The sequence below is a fragment of the Hypanus sabinus genome, chromosome 26 (genome assembly GCF_030144855.1).
Source record: "Hypanus sabinus isolate sHypSab1 chromosome 26, sHypSab1.hap1, whole genome shotgun sequence".
NCBI classification, from domain to species: Eukaryota; Metazoa; Chordata; class Chondrichthyes; order Myliobatiformes; family Dasyatidae; genus Hypanus; species Hypanus sabinus.
Genome location: NC_082731.1, coordinates 36,564,055 through 36,587,680, shown reverse-complemented (window position 1 = coordinate 36,587,680; position 23,626 = coordinate 36,564,055). Strand labels below are relative to the sequence as shown.

At 46.2% G+C, this 23,626-nt stretch overlaps 1 protein-coding gene across 1 annotated transcript in view; it reads left to right on the top strand.

Annotated features, from left to right (window-relative positions):
• LOC132381445 (cyclin-dependent kinase-like 1) overlaps window positions 1-21,990 on the top strand; it is a 77,126-nt gene extending 55,136 nt beyond the window's left edge. Inside the window, exons 6-9 of the mRNA XM_059950847.1 lie at window positions 4,336-4,418; window positions 11,001-11,057; window positions 13,765-13,908; window positions 16,459-21,990. Coding sequence (XP_059806830.1) covers window positions 4,336-4,418; window positions 11,001-11,057; window positions 13,765-13,908; window positions 16,459-16,560 — 386 coding nt within the window. The 3' untranslated portion in view covers window positions 16,561-21,990. The remainder of the gene's footprint in view (window positions 1-4,335; window positions 4,419-11,000; window positions 11,058-13,764; window positions 13,909-16,458) is intronic.
• The last annotated feature ends 1,636 nt before the right edge of the window (window positions 21,991-23,626 follow it).

The following is a 23,626-nucleotide window of genomic DNA, read 5'->3' as shown; positions in this document are numbered from 1 at the left end:
CAAGGTCGGGCGGGACGGTAGCATAGCAGTTAGCCGGACGCTACAACAACCCGGGGAGGTCTGGAGTTTGGAGTTCAATTCTGATGATATTCCGTAAGGAATCTCTGTACATCCTCCCCACGGAATGCTTGTTCCCCCCCCCCCCCCAGGTCCTCCAGCTTCCTTCCACAGTCCAAAGGCGTACCTGATAGGTAAATTGGTGAGAATCAGGTTTAATGTCACTGGCATAGGTCATGAAATTTGTTAACTGTGCAGCAGCTGTACAGTGAAATACATAGTATAGAGAGAAGAACTGAATTACAGTAAATATATATGTTAAATAGTTAAATTAAGGAAGTAGTGCAAAAATAGAAATAAAAAGTAATGGGGTAGTGTTCATGGGTTCAATGTCCATTCAGAAATCTGATGGCAGAGGGAAAGAAGCTGTTCCTGAATCGCTGAGTGTGTGCCTTCAGGCTCCTGTACCTCCTTCCTGATGGCGGCAATGAGAACAGGGCACGTCCTGGGTGGTGGGGGTCCTTAATGATGGACGCAGCCTTTCTGAGGCACCGTTCCTTGAAGATGTCTTGGATACTATGGAGGCTGGAGCCCATGATGCAGCTGACTAATTTTACAACTCTCTGCAGATTACCTAAATCCTGTGCAGTAACCTCCCCCCATACCAGATGCTGATACGGCCAGTCAGAATGCTCTCCACAATATATCTGTCAAAATTTGCTAGAGTCTTTGATGACAGAGGAGGTTCACAAGGATGATTCCGGGAATGAAAGGGTCATCGTACGAGGAACATTTGATGGCTCTGCGTCTGTACTCTCTGGAATTTAAAAAGATGAGGAGGGGGTCTCCATGAAACCTTTCGAATGTTGAAAGGCCTAGACAGAGTAGATGTGGAAAGGATGTTTCCCATGGTGGGGGAGTCTAGGACAAGAGGGTACAGCCTCAGGATAGAGGGGCGTCCATTTGAAACAGAGATGCGGAGAAATTTCTTTAGCCAAAGGATGGTGAATTTGTGGAATTTGTTACCACAAGCAGCTGTGGAGGCCAGGTTGTTGAGTGCATTTAAGGCAGAGATTTTGATTGGAAATGGCATCAAAAGTTTTGGGGAGAAGGCCAGGGAACAGGGCTGAGGAGGGGGAATAAAGGATCAGCCATGAGTGAATGGCGGAGCAAACTCGATGGGCCAAATGGCCTAATTCTGCTCCTATGTCTTATGGACAACCCAAACCTCCTCACACTCCCAATGAAATATAACTGCTGTTGTGCCTTCCTTGTTGCCGGATCGATACATTGGGCCCAGGGCAGATCCTCGGAGAACTTGAAGTTGGTTCTCTCCACTCCTGATCCCTCGATGAGAACTGGTGTGTTTTCCCTGGTCTTGCTGGCTTTGAGTGCAACACCACTCAACTAGCTGGGTGTATCTCCCTCCTGTGAGATAAACTTTAAATTGTCCCGTGATTAGGTCATGGAAGGGCCCATCTCAGTAAATAAATAATGCCAACTAAATGAATAGTTTTGAGTAAATTGCAGGTGAGGAAGTCACAGGAAGCTGAACTGTGCAGTGCCCACTGGGACACCAGAGTGTTTGTGCAGGGGGAGCAAAGAAGACTATTCAGCCCATCATGCTAGTCTCAGAAGCTAGCAGGAAGCCTCCAATCATTCGTATTGTGGATGGCTCAGCGAATACAGCTGTCCCCCTTCAGTTCTGAGCTCGGATGCTGGCTGCGTGGAGTTTGCACTGTGACCAGGTACCCATGTCCCCCGAAGACCTGCACAGCGCTGGATTTGTCAGCGCAGAGTGGAAAGCCAGTTTGTAGATCTGGCGGGAGCAAAGGATATTGGGAATGGCAAGGGTGGAGCGCCGCGGGAGAGGTGTAGTCAGGTGGCAAAGAAGGAGTTCCGGGGCAGTGGGGGTCACGGGTGTAGTCACCCCCAGTCCTGAGACACCAGGCATTTGATTCCAAACGACTGGTTTATTGATCATTACAGAATGTCTCTCTGGTGCTTCCCACTCCCTTCCCCCATTCCCAACCATGATTCCCCTCTCCCTGCCCCCTTCCCACTCTCAGTCCACGGTGGAGACCCATATCAGAATCAGGTTTATCATCACTCACATATGTCATGAAATTTGTTTTAGTTTGTGGCAGCAGTATAGTGTGATAAATAAAATTACTACAGTATACATACTGTACATGCCTAAAACTTTTGCACAGCACTGTATGTAAATTTTTTGTTTTAAATTCCTCCCCACCCTCAAAGTACAAAGTTTAAAGTAAATTTTATTATCAGAGTACATACACATCACCACATCCATCCCTGAGATTATTTTTCCTGCGGGCATACTCAACAAATCTATAGAATAGTAACTGTAAACAGGATCAATGAACAACAACCTGTGCAAGTGCAAATATAAATAAATAGCAAAAAATAACGAGATTGTGAAATAACAATATAAAGAATCCTTAAAGTGAGACCATCGGTTGTGGGAACACCAGAAATAGAATCGTCAATCATCTTTTGATCGATAGCTTGATAGTTGACGGGTAGTAACTGTTCCTGAACCTGGTGGTGCGAGTCCTGAGGCTCCTGTACCTTCTACCTGATGGCAGCAGTGAGAAAGGAGCACAGCCTGGGTGGTGAGGATCTATGATGATGGATGCTGCTTTCCTATGGCAATGTTTCATGTAGATGTGCTCGATGGTTGGGAAGGTTTTATCCGTGATGTACTGGGCCAAATCCACTACCTTTTGTTGGATTTTCCGCTCAAAGACATTGGCGTCCCCATGCCAGGCCGTAACGCAGCCAGTCAGCACACTTTCCACCACACATCTATAGAAGTTTGCCAAGGGTTTTGATGACATGCCGAATCTCCGCACACTCCAGAGGAAGTCGAGGTGCTGTTGTGCCTGAGTGTTTCTGGGACTGTGAGGAGAATAGAGGAGTAGAGTTGGGTTCATCATTGCTAGCACAGACTTAATGGGCTGAAGAGCTTGTTGCACGAGATATGACTCCACAATTAACCTTGCCCATGCCTCTGTACTGTAGTTCACGTCACCTTCAGTCACTTAACCCTTTTTCTTCTGGAAATGACTTGTAGAACTCGCATCCACTGCCTGCCAGGATGTGGATTCCAGTGCTTAACAACTCAGTGTGTAGTGAGGGAGCACAGTCTGCTCACATCTCACATCTCTGCTGAATAATTTAATAACAGTAACTCATTTATTGAGCACTTTTCTTACAGACAATGTAATTCAAAGTGCTTTACAATCGCCTAAAGTGCAGATATGACAATAAAAGACAAACTACAGGTACAAAATTCAATGACTGTGGCGCCACAGGTAGATAGGGTTGTAAAGAAAGCTTTTGGCATGTTGGCCTTCGTAAATCAATGAATACGGGAGATGAGATGTTATGTTGAAGTTGTATAAGATATTGGTGAGGCTTTGTTTGGAGCGTTGTATGCAGTTTTGGTCACCGACCTACAGGAAAGATGTAAATAAGGTTGAAAGGGTTCAGAGAAAATTTACAAGGATGTTGCCAGGTCTGGAGGGTCTGAGTTATAAGGAAAGATTGACTAGGTTGGGATTATATTCCTTAGAACATAGAAAATTGAGAGGAGATGTGATAAAGGTATGGATAGGGTAAATAAAAGCAGGCTTTTCCCACTGAGGTTGGGCGGGGCTACAACCAGAGGTCATGGGTTAAGGGTGAAAGGTGAGAAGTTCAAGGGAACATAAGGGGAGACGTCTTCACTCAGAGAGTTGTGAGAGCGCGGAACGAGCTGCCAGCACAAGTGGTGCATGCGAGCTCAATTTCAAAGTTTCAGGGAAGTTTGGATAGGTACACGGATAGTAGAGATGTGGAGGGCTATGATCCTGGTACAGATGAATGGGAGCAAGCAGTTTAAATGGTTGAGCATGGACTAGATGGGCTGAAGGGCCTGTTTCTGTGGTATGACTCTAAAAAAAGATGTTCGTTAAAAACAAGGTTAAATAAATGGGTTTTGAGCTGGTGTTTAGAAGTGTCAATTGAGACTGCATCCCTAATAGTTAATAGTTTTGACAGATTAGGAGCCTAGTTTTTTAAAAAAAATGTGAAATAAAAAATAAAAACTGTAAATTATAGTAAAAAAAAATATATATATATACATGGCTCCAATTATCTTTTGAGTCCGCAGCTTGCTGTTACTGGTTCACACCTTTTACGGTGCCGGTGCCAGGGGAGGAGCGCGTTCGGATCTCACGGCAGGCGAGAGATGCCCTGGTTGCTCCTCATCGCCCTGCGGCCACGTTCTGCAGCCTGTTTCTTGTGTGTGACGACTTCTCTTTACCCCTGTAGGAGATCTCATCCCTCGGCACCAGAAGGTTTTCAGCTCCAACCAGTTTTTCAGCGGGGTCCACATTCCAGAGCCTGATGTCTTGGTAAGAGTCTCCTTTTCGCCGTCTGCTCGTTCAGTCGATCTACATTCAGTGAGGTGGGCGGCGGAGAGCTGCAGCGGGTAGTGCTGCTAGCTTGAAGCTCCAGTGGCGATGATCGGGATCAAACCCAGATTCAGATTAAAGATCAGTGGTACTTGTCACACGTACAACAAAATGTGTCGCTTTGCATCAATGGCCGACACATGGATCGTGCTGGGGTCAGCCTGCAAGTGTTGGCAGGCCTCCAGCGCCAACGTAGCGAGTCCACAGCCCACTAACCCCTAACCAATACGTCTTGGATACGTACATGGCAGGGAACACACCAAGAACTTACAGACAGCGGCAGGAATTGAACCCCAATCAGTAATAGCTGGCACTGATATAGCGATTGCACTAAATGCTCCACTACAATGCCACCCACTTGTACAAATTCCCTGTGAACACATGGTCCCATGGGTGCTCCAGCCTTCTCTGTGTCCCCAAAAGCGCTGGTGGGGAGGTTAAATCAGAATCCGGTTTCATATCACCGGCATAAGCCATGAAATTTGTTGTTATGCAGCAGCATTACGTTGTAATAAAAACTGTAAATTACAGTAAGTATATATATATACTTACTGTAATTTACAGTTTATATATATATATAGATATATATATATATGTATGTGTGTGTGTGTATATATATATATGTATATAAGTATATGGAAGTATATATATGAGTGGCTCCAACAAATCCTGGGAACAGCATCTGTGATCTCGGTCCAGAAGAACACACTACTAGCAACAGCAGTGATACTGTGCTAAACTGGTCAACACTCACACATATACACTCTCTCACACACACGATCTCACTCACACATGCATCCACATCTCTCCACCTCCCTCCCCCCCCCCCCCCTACCAAACGGGTAATTGATAAGTTCGTGGCCTAAGGTAGAAGGAGATGAGTTATACAGCTCTCGTTACATGCACGTGCAGTTCAGCTCTTTGAGTGATTATGCAGAAAGTTTGAAGTTAATAACTCATCCGGGTGATTGATAAGTTCGTGGCCCAGGGTAGAAGGAGATGAGTTATTAACTTAAAATTTTCTGCACAATCACTCAAAGAGTTGAACTGCATGTGCATATAACGAGAGCTGTGTAACTCATCTCCTTCTACCTTAGGCAACAAACTTATCAATCACCCCTGCTGTGGACACTTTCTGGAGGTCCAAGACGCCGACTTCTACAAAGAAGGGATCCGTATGCTCCACGATCGCTGGACTAAGTGTGTACATGTAAATAAATGTACTAGGTTTTCTAAAATTGACTCATTCTACCTTGGGCCATGAACTTATCAATCACCCCTCGCATATGTAATCTTAAACAAGTTAAAATTAAATAAGTAATGCAGAAAGAGAATATAAAGTAGTGAGGTAGTGTTCATGGTCCATTCAGAAATCTGATGACCGAAGGGAAGAAGCTGATCCTGAAGTGTTGAGTCTTTACCTTCTCCCTGATGATAGCAATGAGAATTGGTTGATTTCTCATTGGATGAACATTGGAAAGGGTACAGAGGAGATTTTCCAGGATGCTGCCTGGTTTAGAGAGTATGGATTATGATCAGAGATGAAGGGAAGTAGGGCTTTACTCTTTGGAGAGAAGGAGGATGAGAGGAGACATGATAGAGGTTTACAAGATATTAAGAGGAATAGACAGAGTGGACAGCCAGTGCCTCTTCCCCAGGGCACCACTGCTCAGTACAAGAGGACATGACTTTAAGGTAAGGGGTGGGAAGTTCAAGGGGGATATTAGAGGAAGTTTTTTTACTCAGAGAGTGATTAGTCCATGGAAGGCATTGCCTGAGTCTGTGGTGGAGGCAGATACACTAGTGAAGTTTAAGAGACTACTGGACAGGTATATGGAGGAATTTAAGGTGGGGGGTTATATGGGAGGCAGGGTTTCAGGGTCAGCTCAACATTGTGGGCAAAAGGGTCTGTAATGTGCTGTACTATTCTATGTTCTATATCAAAACATAGAAGAGGGTTCATCCTGGGTGATGGATGCTGCCTTTTCGAGGCATTGTATTATTAGCCGTTGTGTGGGTGGGTGGGAGGACAATCATTGATGCCTTGATGAGCATCTGAGAAAGAATAGATTACAGGAAGATGTGAGGACGGATGGGATTTCTGTGAGGGCTGGCACAGACTTCATGGGCCAAGTAGTCTGGTTGTAACAGACTTGTGAAACGCAAATGTGTGACTGTCTGTAGACAGAAATCTCAGACAGATTGTGAGGTGATGGTGACAAGATTTGCTGTTCTAAGTGATCTGGGGGGGGGCGGGAGAGAAAAAACAGATGCTAGAAATCTGTAAAACAAAACCTGACCTTCAGGACCTCAGCAATGAAACAAATTGTGAACTGTGTCTAAAAGAGGGTGCAGTTGAGAGAACAAAACTATGGCTGTGGTACAGCAGAGGGCAGATGGAATTGGATAAATCCTGAGGTAGAAGTTGTGTCTGGAGGACATATTTAATGGAAGGAGGGGAAATGAATAGAGCTTAAAGTTCCAAGAGAAAGTGCTGGAAATGTGAAGTACCGGACTGGAGTGGCGGGATATCTGAAATTATTGACATCGGTGCTTAAAGCGTAAGGCTGTAATAGGTTTAGTTGGAAGGTGAGATACAGTTCCTTGAGCTCAAAATGGGCTTCATCAGGAGAGGTAAAATGTGGGTCAGAATGTGATGGATAAAGTGATAGGAATCTGGGTCACTCTCGCAGAATTTATGAAAAGCAGTCACCCAGTCTATTTTGCATTTGGTTTCCCCAGAGCAGAAACGACCACATCCTGTGCAACAAATGCAGTGCACTAAATTGGGAGCAGTGCAAATTATTCACTACTTCAACAGGAAGGAATGTTTAGGGCCTCGGGCCAGGGGGAGGGAGCTGACATTCCATCTTCTGACCGGAAAGGTGCTGTGAGAAAGGGAATCCTGCGTCATGAAACTAGGAAGGGTGAAGACAAGGGGAGCCCTGCCCTTCTCTCAGCTTAGTGCAGAAATCAGGAGATAGGACAACCACAGTGGAGAGCCTGAGGGGGAGGGCAGCCACGGCTGAGGGGAAAGGAAAATTTGGTGGAAGTAACCCACACAAAACGCTGGAGGGACTCACCAAGTCAGACAGCATCTGCGGAAAGGAATGATGTTTCGGGCCTTCATCAGGACTGGAAAGGAAGGGGGAAGCAGGTGGGGAGGAGCAGAAGGAGTACAAGCTGGAAGGTAATAGGTGAGACCAGGTGAGGGGGGAAGTAGGTGGGTGGAGGAGGGGGGAGAGATTGAAGTAAGAAGCTGGAAGGTGATAGGTGGAAAAGGTAAAGGGCTGAAGAAGAAGGAATCTGATAGGAGAAGAGATTATGGAAGGAAGGAAAGGAGGAGAGCACTGGTGAGAGGCAGTATGCAGGTGAGGAGAAGTGAAATGGGAAAGAGGAGAGCCAGAGTGGGGAATAGAAAAGGAACGAAGGGGGAGTGCAGAGTAATTACCAGAAGGATTGCTGGGATCCTGAAGAAATACGGGATTAATTCCATCCACAAACCCCTAAGGAAGCTCAAATCACAGCTTATATGGGTCAGAGATGACCTGAGACTCAGGACGGCTGGCATTTACAGGATTCCCTGCAAATGCAGAGCAGCACATATCAGCCAGACGGGACGCACGGTGGAAACCCACATCGAGGAGCACAAGAGGCGCATCTGTTTGGGTTACCCGGAGAAATCGGCGGTAGCAGAATACTCTTGATTGACTTTGATGGCACAAGACTTCTGCGCCGCGCCTATAGCTTTTGGAACCGTCTGGTGAAGGAACCCATTGAAATAAATCTAAAGAAAAGGTATTTCAACACAGGCAATGGTCTCGGTCTAAATAAGAACTGGAATACGATTGTAAAGAAGATGGGACAGCAGAAACCTGATTGGTTGAGGACCAGCCAATCAGGAGGGATGGACAACGGGGGTATAAATACCACCAGACTAGACATGCCCAGGCATCATCCCTGAAGAAGATGGCAGAGTTTGCCGTAGAAACGTTGGTTAAAATTAATACCCGTACCCAGCTGGAAACAGAGAAGAGTTTATTTGTCATATACACCAGGAAAGCACTAGATTCTTTTTTCAATTTTCAGAAGTTGGGGAAGTCGATATGAAGTGCTTCTCCTCCAGCCTAAGAGTCTCCTCATTGTGGCAATAGAGGAGGCCATGGACCAACAGCTCGGAATGGGAATGGGGAGTGGAATTAAAATGGTCGGCCACCGGGAAATCATCCCCCTTGTGGGCGAAGCAAAGGTGTAGAAGTAGGGTATTTGAAGATTTAGAAGTGAAATGGGGAGAATGAAATGGAGCCACAGAAACAAGTTTGTTCTGGTTGCTGCATACAAGCATAGCCTCGCAGTAGACTCTGCTCGCTAACCTACCCTCTGAAACAGAGCTGGGGAAGTCAGAGATAGATCAGATAAAAGTTAGCAGCGAGGGTGGTAATGAGGTGAACTGAGAGATCAGTTTCGACCAAGTTGCTCAGCAGACTCACTAACTGGAAAATAATTACTCCAGTTACTAGAAATTTGAAATGAATGAAATTCGCACAATTGCTGCCAATATTCAGCAGGTCAGGCAGCACCTACGAGGATCAAAACGGTTAATACCGGACGACAAGTTTTCTCAAAAGTGTTGCTTCCTCAGAAATTTTTTTGTTTATGATAGACTGCTTGAAGCTGAACCCAAATATAATTTCAGACTACTTGTATCACATAGGATTTTAGAGAAACGAGAAATTAACTTTTATTGAAAATAATGCATTTAATTGCATAATGGTGCGGATGCTTTGCAATAGTTCGACTCAGCTAAAAATGTTTTTGTTGATGATTTTCATTTGTACTCAGTATCTGAGGCTTCTCGCTTGTGTCGAACAAAAATCAGTCAGCATTGATGGATTCCATTTTGCCCTGATACTGTTTCTCCATGACCACAGTGTCCTAGTGAAACTTTTCACCATGTTTGTCACTGACAGTGCCAAGATTTGCAGGGAAGAAGTCTAAATGGGAATGCAGAAAATGAATCTTTTGTGACATGTTGCACTTCATGGTTTTATATGCTTGAAGCATGTTGTCAGCCTGCTGCATGTAGTTTGGTGCTCTGTAGTTGCCAAGAAAATTTTCAGCAGCATCCTAGAATGTCTTCCGTGTGATTTTTCTCTGGTGCCACTAGAAGTTCTTCAGATTGCCTGTCATTGATGACCTGTTTGATCTGTGGACCAACAAAAACGCCTTCCTTAATCTTAGCATTAGATATTTGGACTTGAATTATGAGTTGAAATAACAAATACAGGTATCAGCAATTTTTTAAAATGATCTGTAATAGGGGGATTTCTTGGTGATTTTCATGATCAGCAGCCCAGAGTCCATTAAATGGTGAACCTCCCACGAAGCATCTCCAAAACCTCCACATCCTTCCCGTAATGTGGCGAGCAGAACCATACACAACACTTTAAAAGCAACCAAACCAAAGTTTTCTACGGCTGCAGCAGAACTTCCTGACTCTTCTCCAATAAAGGCAAGCGTGCCAAACCCCTTCTCTTCTACTCTTATCTACTTGCGATACCACTTTCACGAAGCAGTGGACTTGAGCCCTGAGATTCCTCTTGAGCAGTAATAAGGGGAGGTGAAATGGTGAGGCAGAAGCCAGGAGGTGATTGGTGGATGATGGGCAGATAGAGGAGGGGAGTGGGAGGGTGCAGTTGGTAGATGGAGGCAGGCCAAAAAAAAAAGGATGCAGTGGGGACAGGGAGGAGCGGAGGGTGAAGGTGGAGATTGGGGGATCAGTTCTGGAATCTGATAAGGAAGGTCACAATAGAAACGATGAGGGGAGGGGAGAAGGGCAGATGGAACCAGGACCAGAGAGGAGGAATCTTCGGGCTGAGAGCCTGTGGGTGGAATGTGTGTCCAGGGTGAATGGAATTAAGAGGGGGAGAAAGGGGTGGTAGGGATTGGAAGGGGAGAAACGAGGAAAAGTTGATGAACTGTTCAACACTAGATTGAACAGAACTGAACTAAACCAAACGTTCAAGGACTCTGCTGTGCGATGTTTAATATTTTGTGTGTTATTCGCTCTATTTTCACTGTTTGTGCAATTTGTTGTTGTTTTGTTTTTACATGTTGGAGCTGGTTTGATGGTTTTCTTTGATCGGGTTCCATGGTGTTTCTTTGTTTCGTGTCAGTCTGCGGGGAAGACAAATCTCAGGGTTGTAAACTGCACACATACTCTGATAATAAATGTACTTTGAATCTTTGAAGTTGATCGGGGACAGGGAGGGATGGGGGAGAAGGGTGAGTTGGGGGGAAGGGAGGGTGGGGAGCAGAGCGAGAAGGTGGAGGAAAAGAGAAAAAGAAGGGGAGGGAGAGAGTGAAAGGGGGAAAGAAACATAAAGAGAGAACGAAAGAAAGCCACTGTTCATGTAGTTGGGTTGCGGAGCACCCACACAGAAGCTGAGATGTTGTTTCTCTAGTCAGTGTTGGACCTCACAATAATGATAACTTCACCACTGCTTTTCTTTCCCGTGACAGGAGCCTCTCGAAATGAAGTTCCCACACATCTCTGCTCAGGCCCTCCACTTCATGAAGGTGAGTGTGAACTACAGCTGTGTGAACCCCTCAGTACTAACCTCCCTGAAGGGCGCCACCCAGGGCACGGTGCAGGTAATGCCAGGCTGCCCGGCCTCCAGCAGCTCTGTGGGACTGATCATCCAAAACATCAGAACATAAGAAATAGGAGCAGGAGTCGGCCATCTGGCCCGTCGAGCCTGCTCCGCCATTCAATCATGGCTGATCTGGCCATGGACTCACCTCCACCGACCTGCCCCTTCCCATTAATCCTGAATTTCCCTACTATGCAAAAATCTATCCAACCCTGTCTTAAATATATTTACTGAGGTAGCCTCATTGGGCAGAGAATTTCACAGATTCACTACTCTCTGGGAAAAGCAGTTCCTCCTCATCTCCGTCCTAAATCTACTCCCCCGGATCTTGAGGCTATATCCCTTAGTTCTAGTCTCGCCTACCAGTGGAAACAACTTTCCTGCCTCTATGTTATCTATCCCTTACACAATTTTATATGTTTCTATAAGATCTTCAGAAACCGCAACATCAAAACATTATGCAATAGGGTCTTTTAAGAGGCTTTTGGATAGGTACATGGAGCTTAGAATAATAGAGGGCTATAGGTCACCCTAGCAACTTCTAAGATAGGCGCAACTTTGTGGGCTAAAGGGCCTGTATTGTGCTGTAGGTTTTCTATGGTTCTATAAACAGAAGTAGAAGGAGACCTCTCTCACCTGCTCCTTAAGACCATCACCCCTACTGGGGCACAACCGCTGACAGTAGCTCATCAGGGCCCTTTGTCCTGGGCCAGTCTTTCACATTGTCTCCAGGTCTAGCCCATCCTCTTGGTGGATCCTTCCTCCCTCAGGGATGAGGTCTTTGGAGCTTCTGTAGGCATTTCTGAAGCAGCAGAACTTTTACTTTCCACAGCTGGACTTGGGGCCATACCTGGCAGAGTTAAATATCTGGTGAAGATGTTCCTCTAGTGCTTTAGAGGGGAAGTTCCAGGATTTAGTACAAATAAAGCTATAAACGTATTCTTGCATCTTAGTGATTTTTGTAATGATTTTTGCCAGCTTTAATTTCTAGTTCCAGTTCTTGTCATTCAGCTGTACACATGGTATACAGCTAAACCAAACAGTGTTGCTCTGGGAATAAGGTGCAAAACACAGTATCTGTCTCACATACTTACTGCCCGTTATGCTGCTGGTGTTTAGGGCAGCAATGAAGGTCCTCCGTCTCTGGCGGAGTTCAGGGCTTCCTTCATCGTGTCAGTATCTTCCTCTCGGTTTTCACTACTGTCTGTCATGCAAGTCCTGGGTGGAAATGCAGGAATACCGTCACACTCAGATGCAAAAGAGCTCTTCATTGTTGTTTCCATAACAATTTTGTTTTACAGTCAGGGTTGTTAGCCCTGAGCTGAACCCCTGAACCTGGAGGACCAGTGGACCACTCCGAGTCTGGCCTCTACCCTTTGACCTGTGTGGTGTGGGTGACCCTACCAAGAGCCAAAGCATAAAATCCCTGACTCCGGCCAACATGGCCGCATGGAGGCACACGAGCCTCCAAACCCTACGAAAAGGTTGTGGTCCTCTTGGAGGAGCTTCCAAACTCCAATATATCACATACAACACGTAGAATAATATTAACAGATTGTACAAAAGGTATTCTGCAAATGTACAAGTTGATATTGTTACATGTATCTGCTCTTTAGTAATAATGATCAGGGAGGCACAGTTTCTCATGGTCCAGTTCCAAATCTCCACGTATCTATGGGGCACTTTGCATCGACAATGCTGGATCTCGATGGTCAGTCATCGCTGCCAGCACACACAAAGCATCTGCTTTTATATTCATTCCTTACCTATTCAAATGATGCATTTCAGTGTTATTGGTTAGGGGTCATCTGACTGACCTTTAACACCTTCTTATTGGCTCTGGTCCAAGCCAGCATCCATTTATTGCCCTACTTTCCACAAGTAATTTACGGCTCTTTATTCTCTTCAGTAACCAGCTCAAATCACCCAGGGTAGGCACAGACCCCACCATTCACAAACCTGCGTGTTATATGATATAAAGGAACTCCTCACAAATAACTTCTCATTTGGAAATTATCTCTAGTCCAGCAGATTACCTGGAGCATCATTGGGTATCTAACTTAAAACCCTGATCAAGTAACTTAAGTTCACAAAGTGGAGGATGCAGAGCAGCTTCACAAAATGGTCACCTCCATTCCTTCAACCTCATGGCAAGAACAAAGACAATTGGTCTGTCTGCTTCCACTACCCTTGATTCATTCGAATTCACTGATTTATAGGCTGTAGTTCTTTCTGGCCAACAGCATAAAGTGTGTATATAACAGATTGTTAAATATATGACAGATTACTGCTAATGGAGCTATCATAGATAATGTGACCTGGGTGGTATCAGGGTCTTTCAGAAATCTCATAGCCTGGGGTGAGAAGCTGATACCCAGCCAAACAGTTTGTGTTCTTACACTGCGGCAGCTTCTGCCTGGCAGTAGAAGATCCAAGAGTTTGTGGGGCGGACCCTTGGTGATACTGAGGGCCTTGATATAACACCAAGGTGCAGCCTGTACTAACAGAGTGGGGTTGGGATGCTTCAGTCACTGCAGTTTCTCACGTCCTAAGTTCCTGGGGCTCACTGTGACACAGTTGAGGAGTTGCTCAGACCCCAGTGCGAATACCTGCCACTCTTTTGCCTGCCCCAGGGCTGCCTGATGATGAACCCAGCAGAGAGGCTGGCCTGCGATCAACTCCTCCAGCACCCGCACTTCGACAGCTACCGGGAGGAGGTGGAGGGCAGCAGGGAGCTGGAGAGGTTCAGGAGGGTGCCACGCCGACGCCCTCAGGGGGTAAGTCCGTAGCTGCTCCCACCGATGCATCACTGATTGGTCACCTGTCAGAGTGAAAATCACTGACCAGGGCCGATGAAATAAGTGTTCCCAGCCGAAACGCCGACTGTTTACTCCCTTCCAAAGACCTGCTGAGATCCCCCAGCATTTTGGGCACATTTCGGAGAAAGGATGTGCTGCCGCTGGAGAGGGTCCAGAGGAGGTCCATGATGGGGATCCCAGGAACAAGAGGGTTAATGTAGGAGGAGCGTCTGGCGGCTTCGGGCCCGCACTCGCTGGAATTTAGAAGATTGAGAGGGGGACCTCATAGAAACCTATCAAATATTGAACAGGCTGGATAGAGTGGACATAGACATGGTTTGTTATATACATTAATGATCTGGATGATGGGGTGGTAAATTGGATTAGTAAGTATGCAGATGATACTAAGATAGGTGGTGTTGTGGATAATGAAGTAGGTTTTCAAAGCTTGCAGAGAGATTTAGGCCAGTTAGAAGAGTGGGCTGAAAGACGGCAGATGGAGTTTAATGCTGATAAGTGTGAGATGCTACATTTTGGTAGGACTAATCCAAATAGGACATACATGGTAAATGGTAGGGCATTGAGGAATGCAGTAGAACAGAGTGACCTAGGAATAATGGTGCATAGTTCCCTGAAGGTGGAATCTCATGTGGATAGGGTGGTGAAGAAAGCTTTTGGTATGCTGGCCTTTATAAATCAGAGCATTGAATATAGGAGTTGGGATGTAATGTTAAAATTGTACAAGGCATTGGTGAGGCCAAATTTGGAGTATTGGGTACAGTTCTGGTCACCAAATTATAGGAAAAAATGTCAACAAAATAGAGAGAGTACAGAGGAGATTTACTAGAATGTTACCTGGGTTCCAGCACCTAAGTTACAGAGAAAGATTGAACAAGTTAGGTCTTCATTCTTTGGAGTGTAGAAGGTTGAGGGGGGACTTGATAGAAGTATTTAAAATTATGAGGGGGATAGATAGAGTTGACGTGGATAGGCTTTTTCCATTGAGAGTAGGGGAGATTCAAACAAGAGGACATGAGTTGAGAGTTAGGTGGCAAAAGTTTAGGGATAACATGAGGGGGAACTTCTTTACTCAGAGAATGGTAGCTGTGTGGAATGAACTTCCAGTAGAAGTGGTAGAGGCAGGTTCGAAGTTGTCACTTAAAAAAAATTGGATAGGTATATGGACAGGAAAGGAATGGAGGGTTATGGGCTGAGGGCAGGTCGGTGGGACTAGGTGAGAGTAAGCATTCGGCACGGATTAGAAGGATCGAGATGTCTTGTTTCCGTGCTGTAGTCGTTATATGGTTATATGCAGAGGATGTTTCCTATAGTGAAGGAGTCTAGGACTAGAGGGCCTCAGAATTCAAGGATGTCCCTTTAGAACAGAGATGTAGAAGGACTTCTTTAGCCAGAGGGCGGTGTATCTGTGGAGTTCATTGCCACGGAAGACTATGGAGGTCAGGTCATTGAGTATATTTAAAGCAGGGATTGATAGTTTCCTGATGAGTATGGTTGTCAAAGGTTACGGGGAGAAGGCAGAAGAATAGGGTTGAGAGGGATAATAAACCAGCCATGATGGAATGGCGGAGCAGGCATGATGGGCCGAATGGTCCTGTGTCTGCTCCTGTGTCTTCTGGACTGCCTGTGCTGATTGGTCAAATCCTGGACAATGTCTCAGCCAGTGTGAGGAACGAGCCACAATCAGCGAGGCATCCTTTGTACCACCCATTCAGAACATAGGGATGAACTTGCCTAGCAACACACACACACACACCCACACACACGATGCTGGAGGAACTCAGCAGGCCAGGCAGCATCTGTGGAAAAACAGTACAGTCGACGTTTCAGGCCAAAACCCTTCAGCAGGACTGGAGAAAAAAAGATGAGCAGGGTGGGTGGTGGGGAGAGAGAAATGCCAGGCGATAGGTGAAACTGGGAGGGGGAGGATTGGAGCAAAGAGCTAGGAAGTTGATTGGTGAAAGAGACAGGAGGCCATGAAAGAAAGAAGAAAGGGGGGTGGGGAGCAGCACCAGATGGAGGCGATGGACGGGCAAGGGAACAAGGGGATGGGAAATGGTGAAGGCAGTGGGGAGGGCATTACTGGAAGTTTGAGAAACCGAAGGATGCTGCCTGGCCTGCTGAGTTCCTCCAGCATTTCGTGTCTGTTGCTTGGATTTCCAGCATCGGCAGACTTTCTCTTGTTAATGAACTTGCCAAGTTTGCACTCTCAGCCTACTGAGCCAGCAAGAGGGTTAATGTCAAGGCAAGCTTATTGTTCTTTTGAGTGAGTGAGTGAGAGAGAGAGAGAGAGAGAGAGAGAGAGAGAGAGAGAGTGTGTGTGAGATCATGTGTCTGTGGTCTTGTGTGCATGGGGGCTCTGTGTTCACAAACGTCACGACATATGCCAGTGATATTAAACCTGATTCTGATTCTGCATGTGTGTTATGTATGCTGCTGCAATGGCACTGCGCCCTAACGGGATGAATTCCGGGTGTCCCACCGTAACGCCGTTCCCTTCCCCTTCCCCAGATGCAGTACCTGCCCCAGCTAACGAGCAGCAACATCTCGCCCGCTCCGGAGAGCAAGAAGTACCAGCGGCACAAGCACGACCACCACCTGCCCAATATCTGACTATATGGCAGCAAGAGCCAGTGGAGCCAGCCCAGCACCTACTTGTACAACCGCACCTTCCCCACCAAATGGAAATCCTGACCCAGGGCCCAGAGAGCTGGTCATTCAGTTTGGCCACGTGGGTGGGGAGGGGGTGGCTGAGGTGGTGGGATAAGGAACGCAGGATGTTCTGATTGGAACAACATCTAACTTGCTCTGAGATGGTCTTCCGTGCTGGGTAGGAACACTCATCCACTTGCAGATAGCAATAAGTCATATCATGGGACCATAGTGGATGTTCCAGCCCTTCTGACCCTTTGTCGGCCAAGAAACCGTGTATATGAAGTTACTGGGACTGTACAGGCATGTCGCTCCCGTATTTTCAGCGCCTTTTAAGTTTGGAAGTTCTTTTCTGTAGGCCAGTAGATCATGTGTGACCGTTCTAATCAGAAGACATGTAATCTCCCGAAGACGATGAAGGGAAAACTGCAGAAACATAAGGCATTGGGTGGCCAGAGTTTACATATCCCAGTGGCTGAATGGGAATAGTTAGAAACCGATTCCTGGGCGAGGTTGGGAGAGGCACAGCTAACACTTTACGGTACCGGCAACCCAGGGTTCAATTCCCGCCGCTGCCTGTAAGGAGTCTGTACGTTCTCCCTGTGTCCGTGTGGGTTTCTCCGAGTGCTCCGACAGTCCAAAGACCTACCAGTTTGTAGGTTAATTGGACATTGTAAATAGTCCCGCGATTAGGCTAGGATTAAATCGGGGGTTGCTGGGTGGCGTGTTTCAAAGGACTGTGCAGTATCTCAATCAAATCAATAAATAAATAAATTTTCTGACTGCTTTGCTGGTGTAAGATAAGTGTGGGGTGTGACCATAAGACATAGGAGCTGAATTAGGCCTTTCAGCCCATCGAGTCTGCTCTGCCATTCCATCATGGCCGATTTATCACCTCCCCCCTCGACACCATTCTCCTTCCTTCTCCTCACAACTTTTTGACGTCTGCTAGTTCCATCCTATCAGTGTTGAATCCTGGTGTGTGGACCCCCAGCAGCCAACACCCAAATGCCCAATTCTCTCCCCCTTCTCCCCCCACTGTAAGAGCTGGTTTGATGAGGTGTCAGGCTGAGAAAAATGATTCCAGCCTTCATTTTAAATGTGAAATAAACTTGCTCATTTTAGCCAATGGCTGTAAGCCTTGGGGACAGAGATCCCCACCAGAATTCAGGGCGTTTTTTTTTTAACGTGCAGTACTTCTGCTTTTACTAAGTCACTGTTTGGGAATCTGCGCATCTCTGGGCAGGCAGAGGGTTGTTGACCTTCAGCTCTGTAGCTCGATAGCAGCTTCAGAGGGGAAGTAACCTCACTACGTGGGTGGGCCACACTACTTCAGGGCAAGTGCCATACTTCACTGGTGCAAAGATTCCACCTGACGGTCCAAAGTCAACTCAAATCAAGCCACTTTTTATTGTCATTTTGACCATAACTGCTGGTACACTACACAGTAAAAATGAGACAACATTTTTCAGGACCATGGTGCTACATGAAACAGTACAAAAACTACACTGAACTATGTAAAAACTACGCTAGACTACAGACGTACCCAGGACTGCATAAAGTGCACAAAACAGTGCAGGCATTACAATAAATAATAAACAGGACAATAGGGCAGTAAGGTGTCAGTCCAGGCTCTGGGTATTGAAGAGTCTGATAGCCTGGGGGGAAGAAACTGTTACATAGTCTGGTCGTGAGAGCCCGAATGCTTCGGAGCCTTTTCCCAGATGGCAGGAGGGAGAAGAGTTTGTATGAGGGGTGCGTGGGGTCCTTCATAATGCTGTTTGCTTTGCGGATGCAGCGTGTAGTGTAAATGTCCGTGATGGTGGGAAGAGAGACCCTGATTATCTTCTCAGCTGACCCCACTATCCACTGCAGGGTCTTGCGATCCGAGATGGTGCAATTTCCGAACGAGGCACTGATGCAACTGCTCAGGATGTTCTCAATACAACCCCTGTAGAATGTGATGAGGATGGGGGGGGGGAGATGGACTTCCCTCTGCCTTTGCAGAAGGTAGAGATGCTGCTGGGCTTTCTTTGCTATGGAGCTGGTGTTGAGGGATCAGGTGAGATTCTCTGCCAAGTGAACACTAAGAAATTTGGTGCTCTTAACGATCTCTACCAGAGAAGTCCAAGTCAGGAAGTCTAGGATCCAGTTGCAGAGGGAGGTTCAGGCCCAGTAGGCTCAGCTCTCCAATCAGTTTCTGAGGGATGATTGTGTTGAATGCTGAACTGAAGTCTATGAACAGCATTCAAACATACGTGTCTTTTTTGTCCAGGTGGGTTAGGGTAAGGTGGAGGGTGATGGCAATGGCGTCATCTGTTGGGCAGTTGGGATGGTATGCAAACTGCAGGGGGTTCAGTGAGGGGGGGCAGCAGGGTCCTGATGTGCCTCATGATGAGCCTCTTGAAACACTTCATGATGATGGTTGTGAGTGCAACGGGACGGTAGGAGGATTCTGGAGTGGGCTGAGGGGGGAAGAGAGCTATACCTTGGCCTCTTGCATTGAGAAATCACCTGCCCACTCCTCCTGCCAACTTTAATTCACAAGGGAATCCTGCACACAGGATCAGATACAAACCATCTGAGAAGAATTGGGTGTCGTTTTTAACTGGATGAAATTGTGTCGTGTTCAACATGTCTGTGCATCAATTGGGAATATCTGTTTGATTGTAGCCATGGTTTGATCAATAAGCACTCTGTTTATTAAGGTGAATTATGAAGTTAGAACAAGCCTACAAGCATTGACTTGGCTCCCTCCTGTCCGGTTTGTGGGGTGAATAGACAATAGACAGTAGGTGCAAGAGTAGGCCATTCGGCCCTTCTAGCCAGCACCGCCATTCACTGTGATCATGGCTGATCATACACAATCAATACACCTGTTCCTGCTCTCTCCCCATATCCCTTGACCCCGCTATCTATAAGAGTATCTAACTCTCTCTTGAATGCATCCCGAGACTTGGCCTCCACTGCCTTCTGGGGCAGAGCATTCCACATATCCACCACTCTCTGGGTGAAAAAGTTTTTCTGCATCTCTGTTCTAAATGGCCTACCCCCTTATTCTTAAACTGTGGCCTCTAGTTCTGGACTCACCCATCAGCGGAAACATGCTTCCTGCCTCCAGCGTGTCCAATCCCTTAATAATCTTATATGTCTCAATCAGATCCCCTCTCATCCTTCTAAATTCCAGTGTATACAAGCTCCAATCTTTCAACATATGACAGTCCCGCCATTCTGGGAATTAACCTTGTGAGCCTACGCTGTACTCCCTCAATAGCAAGAATGTCCTTCCTCAAATTTGGAGACCAAAACTGCACACAATACTCCAGGTGGGGTCTCACCAGGGCCCTGTACAGCTGCAGAAGGACCTCTTTACTCCTATACTCAATTCCCCTTGTTATAAAGGCCAGCATGCCATTAGCTTTCTTCACTGTCTGAATGTCTGGTTTTGCAAGAGAATGGGTGAAGGCCATGCATCTCATATACAAATCCACCACAAACACAAAGGGTAGAGTGATTGTTGCTCGTAGGGACTTGTGCTTTCTTCATCTCAGTGGTGACTGTACGTTAAAAATACTCGGTTGTCTCTGAGAGATCCCCAGGTTGTGAAAGATGCCAGGAAAACATAAAATCTCTTCATAAAATGAATCCTGATGAAAAGTTTTTGGCCTGAGAGGTCGGCTGATCATCCCCCTCCATAGATGCTGCCTGACCCACAGAGAGTTCCTCCAGCATTTTCTGCATGTCACTCAGGATTTCCAGCAGTACAGTGAATGGTGGGGCGCTGAGGTGTGTGGTAGAACAAAGGGATCCAGGAATACAGGTCCATAATTTGATGAAAGTAGCGTCACAGGTAGATCGGGTCAAAAAGAAAGCTTTTAGTAGCTTGGACTTCATAAAGCAAAGCAATGAGTAGAGGAGTTCGGAGTTTAGGTTGAAGTTGTATAAGATGTTGGTGAGGGCTGGATTGGAGTATTGTGTGCAATTTTTGGTCACCTACCTACAGGAAATAGGTAAATAAGGTTGAAAGAGTACAGAGAAAATTTACAACAATATTGCTGGGTCTGGAGGACCTGAGTAATAAGGAGAGATTGAATTGGTTAGGACTTTATTCTTTGGAACATAGAAAATTGAGGGGACATTTGATAGAGGTATACAAAATTATGAGGGGTAGAGATAGGGTAAATGCAAGCAGATTTTAGCAAATGGGTGGGACTGCGTTAAGGGTGAAAGAGTGAAAGGTGAAAAGTTTAAGGGGAACACGAGGGGAAACTTCTTCACTCAGAGGGTGGTGAGAGTGTGGAATGAGCTGCCAGCACAAGTGGTGTATGCGAGTTTGATTTCAACGTTTAAGAGAAGTTTGGATATGGAGAGCTGTGGTCCCATAACCATGTACCATGGAAGTAGGCAGTTTGTCAGATAGAGTGGTCAGCAGCACTGGGGCTCCACAGGGGACTGTCCTGTCTCCCTTTCTCTTCACCATCTACACCTCGGACTTCAACTACAACACAGAGTCTTGCCATCTTCAGAAGTTTTCTGATGACTCTGCCATAGTTCGATGCATCAGCAAGGGAGATGAGGCTGAGTACAGGGCGACGGTGGGAAACTTTGTCACATAGTGCAAGCAGAATCATCTGCAGCTTAATGTGAAAAAGACTAAGGAGATGGTGGTGGACCTGAGGAGGGCCAAGGCACCGGTGACCCCTGTTTCCATCCAAGGGGTCGCTGTGGACATCGTGGAGGATTACAAATACCTGGGGATACGAATGGACAATAAACTGGACTGGTCAAAGAACACTGAGGCTGTCTACAAGAAGGGTCAGAGCCGTCTCTATTTCCTGAGGAGACTGAGGTCCTTTAACATCTGCCGGACGATGCTGAGGATGTTCTATGAGGCTGTGGTGGCCAGTGCTATTGTGTTTGCTGTTGTGTGCTGGGGCAGCAGGCTGAGGGTAGCAGACACCAACAGAATCAACAAACTCTTTAGCAAGGCCACTGATGTTGTGGGGGTGGAACTGGACTCTCTGACGGTGGTGTCTGAAAAGAGGATGCTGTCCAAGTTGCATGCCATCTTGGACAATGACTCCCATCCACTCCATAATGTACTGGTTAGGCACAGGAGTACATTCAGCCAGAGACACATTCCACCGGTAACACCGAGCATCATAGGAAGTCATTCCTGCCTGTGGCCATCAAACTTTACAACTCCTCCCTCGGAGTGTCAGACACCCTGAGCCAATAGGCTGGCCCTGGACTTTATTTCCACTTGGCATTATTAACTTATTATTTAATTATTTATGGTTTTATATTGCTATATTTCTTCACTATTCTTGGTTGGTTCGGCTGTAACAAAACCCAGTTTCCCTTGGGATCAATAAAGTATGTCTGTCTGTCTGTCTGTCTTACATGATTCAGCATGGACTAGATGGCCTGTTTCTGTGCTGACTCTATGATTCTCACTGCAAAATCTCAAAACATATTTCCATTTTTCAGTAACCATCACATAAGTTCCTCATTTTCCCTGTCTCCTCTACACTAAACTTGGAGAGAGCCTTTTCAGATGTTATGGAGGCTTCTTGTTATCGAGCCTGCTATAGTCAGCAGTGGTGGCAACTAAATCATGTTAAATTCAGAATCAGATTTATCACATGTACATTGAAATATACAATGAGATATATCATTTGTGTTAACAACCAACACATCCAAGGGTAAACTGAGGGCAGCCTGCAAGTTCCACATAACACATTCTACCACCAATATAACATGCCCACACTGTTCAGTGGAAGTTTACCTCTGTTGTCAAACCATCCTCCTCCCGCCATAAAACACTGCTCCTGTCATAAAAACACACACAGGCTTGTATGCCTCCAATCCAAACCAACAAAGCATCTTGGGATTTCATAGGTTCCATTTTGTCACATTACATTTTACCAAAGTTGCAAATTCATAAGGACTTCAGGGTTTACTGATATGTTTCCACATGTTTCTGGCTGACATCGGAAAAAGCGTAGCAATCTGAAACATCAACTGACCCCCAAACATTTCTGGAATTTGGTGGCTTTAGATCAGAGGTTCCCAACTTCTTGTTATGCCATGGACCCCTACCATTAACCGAGGGGGTCTGTGGACCCCAGGTTGGGAGCCCTTGCTTTAGACAGATCCAGTATTTTGTGTTTGGATCATGCAATTCAGCAAGTTTATTTGTCCTGGAGTAAAGTCTCCATTCATTAAGTTTCACCTGGGTGGTATGACATGTTTGCACTCTGTGTGATATGAACAGCACAATTTTATGGGCTAAATGGCCTTTCCGGTGCTGTACTGTTCTGTGTTAGAATCATTCCCAAACAGAGGGGTGTGCACTGTCAGTGTGGGCAAGAGATCTATACTTTGATTCAAGCAGTACCTTGTGCACTAAAAGTCCATTTGGTCCATCATGGTAATCTTATCACTTTGAGACTGCAAAGTATTAGTTCAGTTTCCTGCAGACCTGAAAGATTTCCCTTTAATTAACCTTAGTAAGCTACTCATAACAGGAATAGGTTCCTGAGGCCTGGAACCGACCAACAGTCCAAGTGTCCCATAAGCACGGTGGCATAGTGGTCAGCACATCTCTTTACAGTACAGGCAACCCAGGTTCACTTCCTGCTGCTGCCAGTAAGGAGTTTGTATGTTCTCCCCGTGACCGTGTGGGTTTCCTCCGGGTGCTCTGGTTTCCTACCGCAGTCCAAAGAACCTATCAGTTGGTAGGTGAAATGGTTGTTGTAAATTGTTCCATGATTGGGCTAGGATTAAATTGGGGGGGTTGCTGGGCAGTGTGGCCCGAGAAGCCAGAAGGCCTATTCTGCGCTGTATCTGAACAAATATATAAAGTCGGACTGCTGAATGCGCAGTATGGGACCTGAGCCTACGGCCTTCTTACAGGCAATTCTAAACACCCTACTCTCACCCCCAGTCATCCCACCTCTCCTGGAAGTTCTGGGAGTCTCCCACATATTGATAGTGGCTCCCTGACACCAGCAAATTATATACA